Here is an 18,907-nt window from a genome sequence, read left to right on the forward strand (position 1 = left end):
CAGTGACAGAGAGGTCGGTCTTCGTAGCACGTATAAAGATGGACAGCTGCGCTGTATCAGTGTTGTCTGTGCTTTCATCGATAGCAAGTGAAAAAGCGAGATAACTGCATGCCTGTTCGGCCAGCTGTGATGATAGATTTCCTGAGAGTTCTTGAACTCTATCTGCAATGGTGTTTCTCGACAAACTGACATTTTGAAAACTCTGTATCTGGTCTGGGCATACTTGCTCACACACTTTTAGCATGCATTGCTTCAAAAAGGCACCCTCTGAAAAACACCTTGAAGTACGGGCAATTTCTTCAGCCACTATAAAGCTTGCTTTCACTGCAGCATCATTTTTCGCTGTAGCCTTTGTAAACATTTGCTGCTGTGATTGTAGTTTGCCTTTTAGTTCTTTAACAATTTTATGCTTTTCTTCCAAAGTATATTTGCCATACTTAACATTATGTTTGGTGTCAAAATGACGACGTATATTGTACTCTTTCATCACCGACACTGTCTCATAACACAATATACACACTGGTTTGCCCTCTCTAAGCACAAACATGTATTCATTTTCCCATTTGTCATTAAATTGTCTGTCTTCACTGTCAACTTTTCTTTTCCTGGACATTTTGGGATCAATATTGGCAGTAAAAGATGTAGTTTATTGGAAATCTGCGTTAGAAGGAAAAAGTTGAAAACTGCACAGGGATAGCTTGATTTGGCAGATGGAGTGGAGAAAAAAAAAGTCAGTCAATAAATGCCTGGCTGGGTACAGATAGCAGATTCTGTTGCGATTTTTATGCCTGCACTTTATGCCAGGAACTGGCAGCTTCTGCTGTGTATTTTTTATGCCCGCACACTCACTCTCTCCTCTGTTCTGCCACCCGCACAACCACATTGGATGCGGGACTATAGGTCATGCCTCCTGAATCTCGCGTGACTTGTTATCTATGCGCATGCGTAATAGATAGCAAGTACGGCGGCGAAGCGGCTGGCGAGATCACAAGCCTCCTATGTCACCGCGCGTCATTGTGATGGAACGCAGCGGAGTGCAGTGATGACAGGGCCACATTGCAAGGCCTGGCGGGCCGGATTTGGCCCGCGGGCCTTGTGTTTGACATGTGTGATCTAGAAGGTGTGCAAAAAAGGAAAAGTTAGAGTTTACCAAATAGTACTGCCGGTAGTGAGCTATGTTGATTGCTACTCTGAGGTTGAGTATTTATAGAACAGAATTTTCTGTTATTTTGTCAGTTCTTATTGTTAAATATTTATGTTTATCCTTTCCCCCCCTCCCACCTTTATAAATACTTAAATGATTTAGCTAAATTTAAATATATATCCCATTTTTATTTCTTGAGAAGTAATTCTTATATAAAATTTCTTATTCTAAGGTTATGAATATTTTAAAGACTTTTGAGACATTATATTAAACTAGAGGCCTGGTGCTCAAATTCATGCACTGCACAATCTGGGACCCCTCAGGGGAAGTCAGACTGCTGGTTTCGGCCTGATCCCCACAGGCCAGGCCAAGGGATCTCACTGGTGCACGAATCTATGCACCAGGCCTCTCTAGTTTGCATATAAGAACTTTGGTTAATCTCTACCCGCCCTCCCCTTTGCCCCCTTCCCTCTGAGATTCATCACTGTTTCATTTTTCCATGCCTGTGCATCTGCCCCTTGGTGGTCAGTGAATGTCATAGCTACTGGTCGAATAGTCGCTTAGGCTTTTATATATGTAGATTATCCCTCAGAAAGATTTAACAGTTTATATTCCTACCAACAGGAAGAGTATGAGATTGTTAAGCAGTAGTGTTTATTTTGTTCAATAACCATGAACAAGGCAAAGAAAAAAGTCTGCCAGAAATGAAAGGGGGCCGAGCTCGGCAGCTCAGTTGGTTAGGATGTCATCCAGTACACCAGCGTTTGGGTTCTCCCTCTGGTCAGGGTCTGGGGACATATAAGAAGTAACCAATGAATGCATAAATAAGGGGGAAATAAATCTCTCTTTCCCTCTCCATTCCTCTCTCTAAATTCAATAAGAAAGAAAGAGAAATGGAAAGTGAAAGCAAGACTTGTACTAGAGATGGCACTCTCTTGCACTCTTAATTTAAATGGAAATTGAAAGAATTAGAAATGAAAAGCCAGTCTTTCCTTTTCATTCAGATACAGCAAACTACAAAATATGTTGTAATTGGGCTCATTTCTTACAATCTACTTGTACTTTTCAATGTGTAAGACAGTGACAGTGGAAAGCTAACCATCATTTGGATTGTAGGTAATTGGACATGCTTCTAAAGCCAGCAAGGAAATGAGAGTGACGTACGGGGTCCAGTGGTGAATTCTCTTGAAGGCCAAAGTGGCTTGTTAAGAAAGTTGGAACAATGGTTCTCAACTGGGAGTCATTTTGACTCTCAAAACATTTTGTAATGTCTAGGTACATTTTTAGTTGTCAGGGCTTGTGGGGTGGAGGATATTGCTGGCATCCAGTGCATAGAGGCCAGTGCGCTGCTGGACAGAGGCACAGTGCGCAGGTACAGTAGTGCCAATTGAGAAAGCCTGAGCATGGTTGTAAGAAGAGTTGAGCTGCACTGCAGACAGGAACACAGACAGGAACACATGCCACAGTGGAAACTATGGCATGAGTCTTTCCGCTTAAAGTACAGAAAAAAAGTGATGAGAAGATTTCAGTGAGCAGTTTCTTTTACTGGCTGTTATCTGCTATGGGGAATCAAAATTTGCAAACCTCTTGACGTGTACAGAGAGGGGTTGGAGAGTTGGCTATTCTTATGCATAAATTATTCCAAATGTATATCTGTGTTGAAAAGCATCTATACAAGAAAAATAAAATCTCATATTATGTGGATTGATATCTTTTGAACAATAGGTAAATTTATATCCTAACTAGCTAGGATTTTTCTCAGGAGCACATGGATGAAGTATGCTCTTCTCAGCTTCTGACTTCAGTAAGACGCATGGTGTTGACCCTGACTCAGGAGAATGATGAGAGCAAAGAGTTTGTAAAATTCTTTCATAAGCAGCTTGGAAGTATATTACAGGTAAGAGTTTGTATTTGTATGTCAAAAATATGCACCACCTGATTAGGATTTTTTTTTGCCATTTCAGGCATTCTACATTCAAAAGCTCTCCGTCTAGCATTTATTTGGGGTGACATTTTAATACTTTCTAGATTATTCCTTTACCTGGTTTAAAAAAATTGTGGTAGGGCCCGTATCTTCATTTAATTTGACCATCGCTAATGCCTTTCGCAGCTCTAATAACATTTTGTTTTTATTTTTTTCTACTTACTAAGAAATTTCAAGTTTGAACTGTTTGAAAAAAAAATTGTTTATGTGTATATATTTTTATTAATTTAAGAGAGGAAGGGAGAAGAAAAAAGAAATAGAAACATCAGTAATTAGAGAGAATCACTGATTGGCTGCCTCCTGCATGCCCTCCACTGGGTGTCAAGCCTACAACTCGGTCATGTACCCTAGACCAGAATCAAACCCGGGGCCCTTCAGTCTGCAGGCTGACGCTCTATCCACTGAGCCAAACCGTTTTCTCAAATAATTTTTTACCAATCTGGGAGATTTTTGAAGCTAGAAACCAGATGTTGATTGTGGAGACTTCTTAGGCTATAACAGTAACCTTAAATTAGGTTACAGTAGTGATTCTCAAGGGGCGGGAGTTAAGTTTTCCTTCAAAGGAGACATTTAGCCATGTTTGTAGACGTTTTATTTGTCACAACAGGCAGGGAGGCCTCCAGCATCTAGTGAGATGTTAATAGTGCCAAGGCTGAGAGAATCCTGTGTTAGGTAAGGATACCTTACATACTCCATGTAATAAAAATCTCTGTGGTTAAATTCACTTGTATATTTTCTCACTGAGATAATTCAGTGATGTGTATTGTTATTCCAAACTAGGAAATGCATTTTAAAAATGTTTATTACACAATTTTTCTATAAAATTTTTCCTTCCTATTCCTGTGTTTAAGTTGGTTTTACAGACAGTATTATTACTCTGCTATTTTTATTTATTTATTTGTTTGTTTTGTGTTTTTTGTTTTTGTTTTTTTAGAGAGAGAGAAATATGGATGAGAGAGGACCATTGGTTGGCTGCCTTCTACACCCTCTACTGGGAGATAGGCCTGCAATCTGGGCATGTTCCCTGACTGAAAATCCCACCTGTGACCTCTTGGTCCATGGGTTGACCCGACCTCTGAGCCATACCACTGGGCACTTGGGTAGTTTTTAGAACCCTAAGCTTGATGTAAATTTTCACCACTATAAATTTTCCATTTTGTTTTTATTTGGACTAAGGTATAAATTATATATAGTTTTTAAATTGTCCTGGCTCTATTTAATATAACTAACAATATAACTTATAAGGAATATAAGGCATCAGTAGTATTATCCATTGTTTAAGAATGCTTAAGATAATTTTTAAGTAAATGTATTTTTATAAATGTAGCTAACTTATTTCTACATGAAGAAATAACTCTATTAAAATCAGGTTGAAAGAGTTACTGTAATTTAAATTTTAGTTTATTAAGATCCATACAGTTCTGCCTCAATTTTGCCTACTATAATCATAATTCGGGGCAAATCCCAACGTATAAATTTGGAAATGAGATTTTTTTTTTCTACATCTCAGAAAATCTGCTTTTCTTTCATCCTGCTCCTGATTTTTCCCCCCCCAAAGGTTCTCATATGAAGAATAAGGGTAGTGTACATTAAACCTTGCTTAAAGTATTGAAAGTTTTTCATGAGCTAGAACTTAAATTTCTTTCTACATTTTTCTTACAAAACTTGTTCAATTATTTTTTTCCCACAGGTACCACTATTTGTACTTCTTTCCATGATTTTGGAGGGAGGGGACTCCAGATATCATAGTTATTTGCCTGTTTTCTAAACAGCATAGTTCATATTTTTAGGAAGAAAGAAAAAGATAATTGGCTTTATTAAGAAGTATCTCAAATATAGCAGACGTGTTCATTTGATGTATTTGAATAGAATTGAGGTTTTTCAACATTAAAAAGTAATACAATTGGGTTGTGGTTTTTTGTTTGTTTTTTACTAGATGACTATTATAATTTAGATTTGTATTGCTCTATCTACAGTTAACATTTACTATAATCTTAAAATATTTGGTTATTTGAATAGGATTCACTGGCAAAATTTGCTGGCAGAAAACTGAAAGACTGTGGAGAGGATCTTCTTGTAGAGATATCTGAAGTGTTGTTTAATGAGTTGGCTTTCTTTAAACTCATGCAAGATTTGGATAATAATAGTATGACTGTTAAACAGAGGTGCAAAAGAAAAATAGAAGCAGCTGGAGTGATACAATCTTATGCCAAAGAGGTAAATATCATTCATTTTTATTTTAGAAGTAATCATAATTAGCCTATTAATATAGTTATTATTCATAACTAAAATCATACTTGTCCTCAAAAAAGCCATTTTAAAGTAATACCAGTTAATCAGATTTTAAATTGGTACATATGCTAGCCCCATACTGAATGTGACAACATCAGTGTCTACAGATCAGGAATGCAGACCGGAAGTGATGCTAAATGTGCATTGTGAGGTTCACATTCTTTTTTTTTTTTTTTTTTTTTTTTTTTTTTTTTTTATTGATATTTTACAGAGAGGAAGGGAGAGCGATAGAGAGCTAGAAACGTCAATGAGAGAGAAACATTGACCAGCTGCCTCTTGCACACCCCCTACTGGGGATGTGCCCACAACCAATGTACATGCCCTTGGCCGGAGTCGAACCTGGGACCTTTCAGTGCGCAGACTGACGCTCTACCACTGAGCCAAACCGGGTTTCGGCTTGGTTCACATTCTTGTCACTCAGGTTTGCAGAGAAGAGGGTGCCTGCCACAGCTCCTGCCTACCCCAGTAGATTCCCTGGGCATATGTATCACCCAGCCAGCACACATGCTCACTTGTCAGGACTTGGCTGCACATCCCTCTAGCTTCTTATACCCTAGTAAGTTAGTCTCGATCACGTGTGAAATTGGATGAGGCTTTTTCCCTCAACTTGAGGTATCCCTAGATCTTGACTCCCTAATCGTGAAAGGGAAAGCAGGTCAAGACCCAAAACATAATGGGATAACCTTTCCTCCTTCAATCTAAAGTAGATAAAGTCAAGCCATCTGTTTCACGCTTTGTATAATGTTCTTATTCTAGACATAAAGAAGGTTCAGCCATTGCTTAGAGCTTGAAAAAAATAAAACAGGATAATAATAAATGATGGAGAGGACTACTTTAGATAGGCAGTCTCCTAGGCTGTCTGAGGAGGGGAACATGAAAGACTGGGGATTTATAATGATGCTGAGGGGGAAGAGCATTCCGGGAGGAGAGGACTTAAATGTGAAGACTCGAAGGATTGAGCAGTTGGAGAACAGGGAGAAAGCATTAAATGAATTGAGAGTATAGGAGAGTGAATCACAGAAGTAGATGAAAACCAAATTACAGAGCCTTACAAACTGTGATAAGGACCTTTCATTTTATTCTAACCATGATAGAAACCCATGGGAGAGTTTGAAATAGAGGAGTGATGTAATCTCATGTACAATTTAACATTGTTTGTCTGGATACCATATCCAACAGGAATTGTAGAGAGTAGAGAAAGAGGCAGAGAGACCAGATACAAGGCTGTGTTAGTCCAGTTAAGAATGAGGTGTCCTAGCTGAGTGTTCAGCAGCAGGCACACTTGGATAATTGAGTCAATAAGACATTCTAATACTTTAGATGTTGGTAATGAAAGGACTGGCTTGCTTCCTGGTTTTCTCACTTGGGCATTTGTGTAAATGAAGGGCCATGTCAGAGATCGGGAAGACGAAAGGAGGATAGCGTTTAGATTTTTGTTTTAGACTTAGTAAATTTGAAATAGCTCTTCTGAATCCAAGGAGAGGTCAGTTGGCAGTGTTGCTTTTGTTTTATTAATTTAAATAAAAGTTTAATTTACATTTCTAAGAAACATTCAGCTCTTTGGATGATGCAGCCTTTGTTAAAATTTACTGAATACAGAAGTGTAATGCTGAAAGGTTACCCCTAAATTCTGTTTAATTTATTTGCTTATAGGCCAAAAGGATTCTTGAAGGAGATCATGGCTCAGCTGCTGCAGAAGTTGATGAGGAAGACAGAGTATGTGCTCATTAAATTGTGCCTAACAATGATTTCAAAATGAGATTAAATGATTTCAACAGCTTTTACCTTTTGAGAACAAAGTATATTATCAAATATCCTTTCTTCTGACAAACCTTTGTTTCTTTTAAAAACAAAACTAAAATGATTGTGTTTTTTATTAGATAATGACCATTATTAATTTTTATTATAGACTTATGTATCTTTTTAAAATATACTTTAAGAAATTAATTGCTTAAATTTATTTGTGGCTAGGACAAGGATGAGACCGAAACAGTTAAGCAGATTGAAACATCTGAGGAGTATGATGGTGGCGCTCCCAAAAATGTGAGATCTGATATTTCTGATCAAGAGGAAGATGAAGAAAGTGAAGAATGTCCAGTGTCTATTAGTAAGTTTAAAGATTTCATGCTAGGATCATACATTTGTTCTTTGTTGGTTTTGTTGTTGTTGTTAATCCTCACCCAAGGATATTTTTTTATTGATTTTTAGAGAGAGTGGAGGGGTGGGGTGCAGAGATAGAGAGAAACATCTATGTGAGAGAGAGAAATCCATTGGTTGCTTCCCACATGTGTCTTGACATGGCCAGGGATCAAACCTACAACTCAGCTACTGGCTCTAGACTAGGAATCCAACCCTTCACCCTTTGGTGCAAAGGTCGATGCTATAACTACTGAACACACCGGTCAGGGCCATAACTTGTTCTTTATAAATCTCTTATTGAAACAGTTTGGTGAAATGTAATGAATATAGAATTAGGTGTCCGACAACTCTGAATTTGAATTGCTATGTAATCCTGACTAAATTACTTGTGCTGCACCACAGTTTTTTCTAGTACATACTATTTTGAAGATTTCAGATGTTAATATGTAAAGCATTTGGACAAGCCCTAAGTGGTTTGGCTCAGTAGAGAGAGCATCAGCCTGCAGACTGAAGGGTCCTAGGTTCTATTCCAGGCAAGGGTGCATGCCCGGTTTGCAGCCTTGATCCCCAGTGTAGGGCGTGCAGGAGGCAGCTGACCAACGATTCTGTCTCATCATTGATGTTTCTTTCTCTCTCCATCTCCTTTCCTCTCTGAAGTCAATAAAAAAAATTTTTTTTAAAGCACTTGGATAATACAAGAATGTAATAAATTGTAGCTATTGAGTGCTGAAAATTTACCCCAAAATTGTCTTAACCATCTTAGATTTGTCCAAAGCTGAAACTCAAGCACTGACTAATTATGGAAGTGGAGAAGATGAGAATGAAGATGAAGAAATAGAAGAGTTTGAAGAGGGACCTGTAGATGTCCAGACTTCCCTGCAGGCTAACACTGAAACTACCGAGGAAAATGAGCACGATGATCAGGTATCCCAGCGTAGATCGACACTCTTCCCCCATCTTAACTACTAACAGCAGATCCTTTTAAAGATGGCAGCATGTCCAGCTTCCCCATTCCCATGTTCATGAATACAACATTTGGCTGCTGGCATTCTGGAGCTAGATATGAAAAGGGGGCTGAGGGCCTTACCGTTATACAGACTCACTGAATCCTGTTTTCAATGTGACACGTTGCCTTGTCCTCATTCATGCTTTCCATACCCCACTCCACCCCAGAGGGCCCCCTAGACCTGAGAATTACTAATTTCTCCAAAATGCAATCTCCCGTTTTCTGTTGAAGTTGAGGGGAAGGAATCTAGGTGTTCATGTTTTCCTTAAACAAATTCATATATCCACCCGCTTTTCATCACCAGCTCCCACCACAGTATTCCTTCCTAGAATCTGGCACTTCTAATTCTGAGGTGATCTCAGTGTTTGTTTTCTCCTGCTGCTGAAGGCACATAGCTTTGTTCATCTTTCGCCCCTCCTAGTCAGTTCCTCTTCCATTCTTTTTATCATCTACATATAAACAGTTGTAAGTTTTATTTAACCAGTTAACTGTCACAGTATTTTGAATTTAATTTAAAAAGGCCCACTACTTGCGTCTATAAATGTTTATGGCATACAAATGGTTAAGATAGAATCTGACCTGAAAAAATAATTTAAAAAATAGTGAAATCATAATATTCCAATTCTGTGTATTTGAGGTTCTTTACAGAGAAGAGGAAACTTTTGTACTTAGTTGTCTTGAAATTGCAATCACAGCCTCCTTGAAAAACTTTTATAAGATTTTTTTTTAATATATTTTATTGATTTTACACAGAGAGGAATTGAGAGGGATAGAGAGAAATGTCAATGAGAGAGATACATCGACAGCTGCCTCTTGCATATCCCCTACTGGGGATGTACCTGCAACCATGGTACGTGCCCTTGACTGGAATCGAACCCGGGACCTTTCAGTCCACAGATGATGCTCTATCCACTGAGCCAAACCAGTTTCGGCTATAAGATATTTTTAAATTCTTTTGTATGAAGGTCTCAGGTTGGACAAAGCCACATAGTAGTTACCCTATATTTTAGGCCTTACTATCAAAACATTATTTTTTCCTTCCAGATTCTTCAACAGAACTTTGAAAAATCAGCAGAAAGCAAAAATGTCCCATCAGAACAAGAACCCACTACTGGTAAAGGTAAGAAATCTAAATAAGTATTCAATTTTAAGATTATTTAAAGTCCTATTTATGTGCTTAAAAATTGAAAAGAAAAGAAAATTCTTAGCTAATGTAAATTTTGGGCCTAATGTAAGCCCCTTTTCTCCCCCTAAAAATGTAGAAAACATGAGGGTTTTGTTTTCTGCCAACAGTTGTTAAAGTTGACATACATAAATACACAGAAAAAAATCTATAAGGAAGATATCTTTATTTAGAAATGTGGGGGATTTAAAACACACACATCTGTTCCTGGGCTTATGCATTAGAAATCAGATGGATTTTAGGAATCTAATATTTAAAACAACCCCAATTAAATTTGGAAACTTGATAAGGAAAATTTATAATTGCCTTCCTTTTTTTCTTAAATGTCTTAAATACTCTGACTCATACATACATACATACTGCCTTTATTTCGTGTAGTAATAAAATTTAATAGCTGTTGCATTACACTAATGCTGAGATTTTCTTTATGACAGATGACCAGGATAGTGTTCCTATGAAACCGTGTTACCTCAATATCTTGGAAAATGAGCAACCTCTAAGTAGTACTGTCCAGAAGGACTCACTCACTACCACTGACTCATCTAAACAGCCTAGCGCTTTGCCTTTACCTTTACCTGAAATTGAAACCTTGGTGCCTAGAGTCAAAGAAGTTAAATCTGCTCCGGAAACTCCTGACAGTTCTCTGGCTGGAAGCCCTGATACTGAATCTCCAGTGTTAGTAAATGACTATGTATGTATCCATTTACCTTTCTAAATATTTCTGCATTTCATTTCTGTGCATATTTCTTTTCAGGTTAACATTTTCAGCATGTAAACACAACCTTTATGTTTAGGTTTAGAGACTGTTAATATATTGATTTCTTATTCAAACTTACTATATTTTAAACTTGAAGAGAATGGTGATTAAGGTGGCTATCTCAATACCTAAAGGCTATTCTACTGTTTATACTTTTGAGAATGGAAGAGATGAGTTTTAGGTGGCAAACTAAAGGGAGTTTTTTTTTGTTTGTTTGTTTTTTAATATATTTTATTGATTTTTTTTTTTTTTTTTTTTTTTTTTTTTTACAGAGGGGAAGGGAGAGAGATAGAGAGCTAGAAACCTTAATGAGAGAGAAACATCGACCAGCTGCCTCTTGCACACCCCCTCCCGGGGATGTGCCCGCAACCAACGTACATGCCCTTGACCAGAATCGAACCTGGGACCTTTCAGTCCGCAGTCCGACGCTCTACTGCTGAGCCAAACCAGTTTTGGCAAAAGGGAGTTCATTTTTAAGTTCAGATCTGAAAGGATAATGATATTTGTATCAGCACTACCCTCTTATACTATTCATACATGACTTTTCAGCTGTTTACAGCATTTCATAAATTTTGATAAACTAAAAGTTTATATTTGGAATGGGAAATAAAACAATTTGACAGCAATAGTCTTTTTTTAATTTTTTTTATTGATTTCAGAGAGGAAGAGAGAGAATCATTGATTGACTGTTTCGTACATTCCCCCTCCCCCATTGGTGATTGAGCCCCACTACCTGGGCACGTGCCCTGGCCAGAAATCACCGTGATCTGATTCATAGGTTGATGCTCAACCACTGGGCCACACCAGCTGGGCAGCAAAACAGTCTTTATGGCTATACACTGAATTACAGAAAACAATATTAGGAAATATGCTACCAGATCAGGACCTTTGTATCAATTTTATAGCAAGAAGGTTTATTTTTGGGATTCTTGGGTTGTGTATGTTTTATATACTTCATCTTATCAGCAAAAATGAAGAGATTTATAACAATGTACTCTTAGGTCTAAGAGTGTTTCCTGTATTTTCAAAATTTACATCAATTTTCTTCCTAAAGATATATTTGCAATTATGATTTTATAATTTCTCAGAAAAGGGGCTTAAAATGTTTTTAAAAAAAATTAGAAGAGTAATTCTTAACTTTGTTTTATTTTCTTCCTTAACAGTAAAATTGTGCACCTAAAACTGTTAAAGTTACATGTTAGATTTATTCCTATTATTATTGATGAGTTGCTGAATGAAGTACTGCATGAAATTAACTTGAAATTAGATTATAAGGAGTCTTAAATTTGAGGCAAGGACATTACTGAAAGTTTTTGCATAAGAAAGTGACATGTTTATAATCATGGTTTTTTGAAGAAGAATCTGATGACTATATAAAATATGTTGTCAAGGGAGCAATGTTAGGATTCCCTATTATCATATGAATACAAAATAGGAGCTAAATGGGAGATGGGTGAGAAATAGTTCAAGGAAAAGAAAAACCTACAGATTCCACTTGGGTAATGGAGGATGAAAATACTATTAAAACTCGAGAGGAGAACTAAGAAAGTAAGAGAATTCAGGTTGAGCTAGTCAGAGATATGAGTGCTAAATTCCTGCCTCATTTTTCTGGTTAAGCCTTCACAGATTGATATTGAAAGTCTGGCTGAGACCGGTTTGGCTCAATGGATAGAGCGTCGGCTTGGGGACTGAAAGGTCCTGGGTTCGATTCCGGGCATATCCCCAGTGGGGGGTGTGCAGGAGGCAGCTGGTCGATGACTCTCTCATCGATGTTTCTGGCTCTCTATCTCTCTCCCTTCCTCTCTGTACAAAATCAATAAAATATATTAAAAAAAAAAAAAAAGTCTGTAAATGTTTACTTACATTCTGCTGGATACAGCTCGAATGTATTCTGTAAACATCAAGGACCAAGCGCTTTTCTTCTGGTTATTTTAGCCAATTATTTCTTCCTTCGACTCATATAAACTGGCTCTTGGTTTTATAAAAATGAGAACAAAAACACAAATATGTTCCCTACCTGAAAGTTTGTAACATTTCCTGTGAACTCTAGGGTTTCTGTTTCATTATAGAGTTTAATTATATTAAAAAACCAAAGACGATAGAATTTTGTCTCTTGGCATGCGTGACTTGGCATACAGAGATGAAGTGGGTTGCCTTCATTAAATGCTAATTTGTTTATATTACAGGAAGCAGAATCTGGTAATATAAGTCAAAAATCTGATGAAGATGACTTTGTGAAAGTTGAAGATTTACCACTCAAACTGACAATATATTCAGAGGTATGTGGCTCTCTTTAATTAAACTTCTCTTTATATAACAAATATTGTTAAGATGGAAATGATTTTTCCCCCCTCATTATTCCAAAGGCAGATCTAAGGAAGAAAATGGTAGAAGAAGAACAGAAAAATAATTTATCTGGTGAAATATGTCAAATGCAGAGCGAAGAATTAGCTGGGAATTCTCAGACACTAAAGGAACCTGGTATGAGTTATTAGTTTTAACCATATCATATTGAAATGTACCTCTCCTTTCAATGTTCATATTGGGGTTTTTTGGTTTTCCGTTTGCTGCCTTTGTTATTTTTAATATATACATTTTCTAGTTTCATCAGCTTTGATGATTATCCAATTACTCCTTCCTTCTTCCTTTTTCCTTCTGTTCAGTTTCCATCATATTCTTACATTATTAAGGTTATTAAACACATTATTTTTGTTGTTAATTCTCAGCTAAGGATATTTTTCCATTGATTTTTAGAGAGTGACAGGGATGGGGAAAGACAGAGAGAAACATCTATGTGAGAGAGACACATTGATCAGTTGCCTCTTGCATAGGCCCCGACCAGGGTCATGGATCAACCCTGCAACTGAAATATGTGCCCTTGACCGGAATTGAACCTGGGACTCTTCAGTCCGCAGGCCAACAAAAATCTCTATTTTCCTAAAGATGGTTCTATATAAACATGATTCATCACAGAGCCACATGATAGTCCCAGATTTCCTTTATAGTTTAATAGCACAACCTCTGAGCCAAAGAGCAGTTCTTGCATCAAGGTCCTAAGATTTTTGTTGTTATTGTCTATCAATTTATCATTAATTAAAACCATGTAAGATTTTTGTTTTAGAAATGGGGTGAAGAGAAGGGCAGACCAATATCAAACCTTCAGTGAATTTCGCAGTCTTAGCCTGGTTCCCATTTTAGCTGGTAGCATCTCGTAGTGTGTCCAGACCGAGGCTTCTTCCCCGCTCACTGAACCTCCCTGTTCCAGCTTCTGGGAACTTGGTGTCTTCTGTCCTCTGTTCTCAGGACCACGCTTCTTTTGTTGTTTGGATTTATTCATTTTTACACTCCCCCACCTACCCCCCTCCTACTCACCCTTGAGAGAGAGAGAGGAAGTATCTGCTCAGAAGTCTGCCATCTTAAAACAAACACTCATCTATTCTTTTAAAACTTACTGTGTGCTATCAGGGAATTATCGTAGCAAAGTAAATGAGTATTTCCTTGGTAATAACTTTATATTAAAAGTGAAAATTTTAGTGGAAGACAAAAATATTAGTCAATTCTTGTAAGTAAAATTTTAATTCAAGTACTTTATAAGGCCTCAATTATTGTTTTGTTTTTCAGAAACAGTGGGGGCCCAAAACACATGAGGTGTCTTCAGAGGCTCATCTAACTCTACATGGTCAGTGCGTATATGGCAATGGTTCTAAATAAACATCTGTTTTGAGCTGTATAAAATGTAAATTAGTTTCACACTGCATTTTTGATAGGTGTGCTAATTTCTGCCCATGGCAGTTAACGTAAGAAACTAACTTGTGGACAGATTCAAGCCTTGATACACTGTGGCGTTTTCTTTTTCTCTTTCCTTTTCTCCCCATTGTGATGTTTGGTAATGTTGAATTTAAAAAGTAGTTTTAAATAAAGTTTGAACTTACCTGTAAAGTATCTTTTTTGGAAATTATGTTGAATTCCATATAGCAAGATACTGCTCTATATAATTAGGCTGTTCAAAGAGGTAGTGGTCGAGAGTTCGAGAAATACGCTATCATAAAGCCTAGCCATTATGGCAGGCTTCCAAGTAATGCCAGTGTTACTGCTCTTGGGTCTAATGTTCGTATCTTATTCCTGTGCAAGGTAGGACAGGTTATGAAGGTTTCTAGGATATCTGTGAAGTTATCGTAGAATATATATTAATACTCTATTCAAATTGAATAATAAGCTTAGAACATATGTCCTTATTACCGATTAGATAATTTCCAGAATTTTATTCTTATCTATGTTATCTCCATCTGAAAAATGTTTTATATAATCAGAGAACATTTCTGCACAAACAGTAACATTGTAGTTGATTTTAAATGAAAAACTGGGCTCTTCCAAGTGTGGATTAATAGAAATAAATTCATGTACCAGAACATTGAGGTTATGCATGTCTTTGGATGAACTATTGAGATGATAATTTAATACCAAAGCATAGCAGTTGCTTCTGTGAGTAGTGAGAGAGATGAAGTATCGAGTAATGAAAATCTATGTGACTTCGTTACTAAGTTAGCCAGCTTTTTAGAGAGGGTTTACCTTAGATCCCAAACTTGCCATATACTGGTAAGGCTCCACAGAACCAGTTAACAGTTATTTATTCCAGGTATCTTTTAAATTTGTTAAAAAATGACAATACCCTATAAAAATTTGTTGGTATTTCTTTAAAAGTCTTACCTGCCTGATACCTCAATGTAAAACTGCAATGTCCAATCAGGGAGTATGAAACGAACATTTTCCTTTGAGGGCATTTACTGTGTTGCTACTTAATTTAGAATTGTGTGAGACATATATCTCCCACTTGAATAAAATCTATTCAGAAACCTGTCATTCCAGAATCAGGAATTCTTATCCAGTTGGCTTTGCTTCAGGTTGAAACAATAGGTTAAATTTTATGTATATTCCAATCCTGTGTGTGTTTTCTCGGTTGTATGGGAAGGGGAAACTTCATTTGGTCATCAAGCCAGGCCTCACATATTGACTCTCTCTCCCTCTGTGTGCATGTTACGGGTGGTTATAATGGAAGAGTTGTACTCTTATCTTAGTTGTTACTGTAGTACCCGTGATCCTTATCAAACTTGTTTATTTGACTTAATGTTACAGCTGCTGTAATCATTTTAGTAGATAACTAAATTTTAAAGTACCTAAGAGCTTGAGAGCAAATAACTAATTTCATTTGGTTTTTCCCTAGTAGCTATTGCTAAAGAGTTAGGTATTTAATATTCCTGTCTGTCTTAATTTATAAGTTAAAAATTTGGTTAGAAATAAGAGGGAGAAAAGGTCCAAATGAGAGAGAATCCTACACAGGTTGAGATAATGTCTGACGCAGTGAGCACAACAGCCTGTGCAGGTGCTCTTTGTATTTTGTAACATTCACTTTGGGTAACTGCTTTTTCACTGTTAATAAATGTATATCCTGTGTATGACCCTGAATTGCATTTTCATTTTTTTCAATTGACATATTTATGCTTAGAATTTATTCCAGAATTGGGGCTTGAAATCAAAACATGAAAAATAATGACATATCAACTAGCTAGAGAGATGATTTATTAAACTTGAGACTATTTTTCTTACAGCACAGGTATACTCTACTGTTTATTACTATCTATCTTATGTGGAAAACATTTTTGTATTTATTTAAACTTTAATTGGCATATTTCTGGCTTGTTGCTAAACTTTAATATAAACAGGCCGTTCATGATCTGTCAAATAATTAGCTCTGGATTTCACTTGTTTCACTGCAAAAATGCAGATGCCCTGTCACAGGAAGAGGCAGTGTTTCTTGTTGCTGTATAACTCTAATTGTTACTTTAGGTTTGCTGTCTTTACATGTCTGGCTCTTTCCTCATATTGACTGGTGCTTCTGATTAAGGAATGGGGGAATCCTATGCCTACAAATGACTTTGATTCAGATATAAGAAGAGTTTTAATTATTCATTCATTTCATCTGCCCAAACTCAGAAATTTCCATAAATGAACCTTTGAGCCCAGCTGGTTTGGCTAGGTGGATAGAGCCAACGCCTGTGGACTGAAGGATCCCAGGTTTGATTGTGGTCAAGGGCACATCCCGGGCTGCAGGCTCAATCCCCAGTAGGGGGTGTGCGGGAGGCAGCTGATCAATGATTCTTTCATCATTGATGTTTCTCTCCCTCTCCCTTCCTCTTTCTGAAATCAGTAAAAATATATTTTAAAAAAAGAACCTTTCGGCCAGCAATTTACAGAAAACTATTGATTATTTTGAAAAATAATAATGTAAAGTCTCAGTACAACAGAATTCTTTCATATAATATTCTTTAAAAAAAAAAAAAATATTACTGGCCCTGACCAGTTTGGCTCAGTGGATAGAGCATCAGCCTAAGAACTCAAGGGTCCCAGGTTTGATTCCAGTCAAAGGCATGTACCTTGGCACATACCTGCTGGGGAGTGTGCAAGAGGCAGCTGATTGATGTGTCTCTCTCATTGATGTTTCTAACTCTCTATCCCTCTCCCTTCCTCTCTGTAAAAAAATCAATAAAATATATTTTAAAAAAATATTTTAAAAAATTATGGTTGAAAGTATTACATGTCCCCTTTCCCCCCTATCAACCTCCTTCAGCCCACCCCGGCCCCCACCACCCCACTGTCTGCGTCCATGGTAATATTCTTGCATATTCTTGCATTTAGTTAGTTATCTTTGATATTTAGGTCTATCAAGTCATGTGATTAACTTAAATAATAGTTGTAAATAGTTATATTGCTAGAAATCCTCACCTTTAATGAACTATATCTCCCAGAGTGTAGCAGCCTGTTTAAAGCCATCCTATTCTTTAAAACATATATTTTATTGATTTTTTAACAGAGAGGAAGACAGAGGGATAGAGAGTTCGAAACATTGATCAGCTGCCTCATGCACAACCCCATTGGGGATGGGCCTGCAACCAAGGCACATGCCCTTGACCAGAATCAAACCTGGGACCCTTCAGTCTGCAGGCCAATGCTCTATCCACTGAGCCAAACCGGTTAGGGCAAGGCCATCCTATTGATCAAACGACATCATGAAAGAATTTTAAATGTTTTTTAAATTTTATTTTGAGAGAAAGGGAGAGGGAAGCATCAATCAGCCACAACCCCAGCATGTGCCTTCCTAGGAATTGAACTGGCAACCTTTCAGTGCAAAGGACAATGCCCAACCGACAGAGCCAAGCAGGCCAGGGCAACATCATAGGTTTTTAAAACAGAGTGCTATGCCAATTCACATTAGTAATATTTAACATTTGTGTTAAACCTCTCTTTTAGTGAGACTGGACAATTAAGAGCTCTTCCATCTTCATTGCTCCTTCACCTGTTGGATATTCAGTATTTTCCTAGAAGGGGAACATGGGTCTGTCTATCCAATGTTTATGTAAATGTTTTGATGACGAGTGCTACACAAATGTAAGACACACATGTATCCATGTTTGAGGAAAGAAAGGCACAGGAAAGGGGATCTACCAGAACCCACACTTGGTTCCATATGTTCTTTGCTTAACAAATGTTCTTTTCTAATATGTGCTGGCTCTGTACTCTGTGATTTTCCCCTCTGCGTAAGGGCGTGAGGTCTGAAGATAAAGAGCCTTCGTTCTAGTGGATCTTAGATGTAGTTTCCCCACAGTGTCACCATTCTAGTTATCGTCCATTGCATTCTCTCTCTTATTGTCCCTCCCAACCCCCAATGTTTAAGACAGGTAAATGGAATTCAGATAAGCTACAAATTAATATTTCAGATAACTTTTTGGATTATATAATTATCAATTTCGCCTTGGATTATGTCATATATGATTGCCCCTTGTTTTTTTCTCCTTACCTAAAACTAGGTGGAGAAATTTTAGCCCTTAGTTTGGATGCAAACAGTTCAGGAGTATTATCCAGCATTTCTAAAAATACAATTTCATTAATGTCCTCTCCAAATTAAAATAGCAATTACCACTCTCCAGGGGGAACCACTGTCAACCTATTTGTAAACATATCCTCCTAATCATCTTATGTTCTGTGTGTATATCTGTTTATGCATAAGCATGTATAAAGCATTATGTATCGAATAAATAGGCCTGCCCATACTATATATCCTAAAGTAAACAACTCTCCTTCAAATTTTAATATCAGTTATTACCTTCACCCAGTTTAATTTAGTCCCGAGGAGTCAGTATGAAACAATTAGCATCCCATTTTATTGTGCGTATCAAAGGCTACTTGAGGAAAACAATACAAGTTTACCTCACATTTTTATGAGGAACAAAATCCCAAGTTAAATTTTTACATTAATTGAACCCTAGTTTAACACAAATCCTCTTATAATTATTCTTGCTTCAGGGAAGATAATACTAGCACCACTGTAATTGTGAGGTAACAAACCC

The 18,907-nt window shown here is 37.1% G+C and overlaps 1 protein-coding gene across 1 annotated transcript in view; it reads left to right on the top strand.

The window, feature by feature from the left end:
- The window catches only part of PCM1 (pericentriolar material 1), a 60,604-nt gene extending 44,650 nt beyond the window's left edge, over positions 1–15,954 (top strand). Inside the window, exons 24-33 of the mRNA XM_036459264.2 lie at positions 2,907–3,041; positions 5,148–5,345; positions 7,074–7,136; positions 7,392–7,527; positions 8,323–8,483; positions 9,610–9,685; positions 10,183–10,439; positions 12,692–12,784; positions 12,872–12,986; positions 14,127–15,954. Coding sequence (XP_036315157.1) covers positions 2,907–3,041; positions 5,148–5,345; positions 7,074–7,136; positions 7,392–7,527; positions 8,323–8,483; positions 9,610–9,685; positions 10,183–10,439; positions 12,692–12,784; positions 12,872–12,986; positions 14,127–14,152 — 1,260 coding nt within the window. The 3' untranslated portion in view covers positions 14,153–15,954. The remainder of the gene's footprint in view (positions 1–2,906; positions 3,042–5,147; positions 5,346–7,073; positions 7,137–7,391; positions 7,528–8,322; positions 8,484–9,609; positions 9,686–10,182; positions 10,440–12,691; positions 12,785–12,871; positions 12,987–14,126) is intronic.
- The last annotated feature ends 2,953 nt before the right edge of the window (positions 15,955–18,907 follow it).

This window comes from Pipistrellus kuhlii, unplaced genomic scaffold (assembly GCF_014108245.1).
Source record: "Pipistrellus kuhlii isolate mPipKuh1 unplaced genomic scaffold, mPipKuh1.p scaffold_m20_p_3, whole genome shotgun sequence".
NCBI lineage: Eukaryota > Metazoa > Chordata > Mammalia > Chiroptera > Vespertilionidae > Pipistrellus > Pipistrellus kuhlii.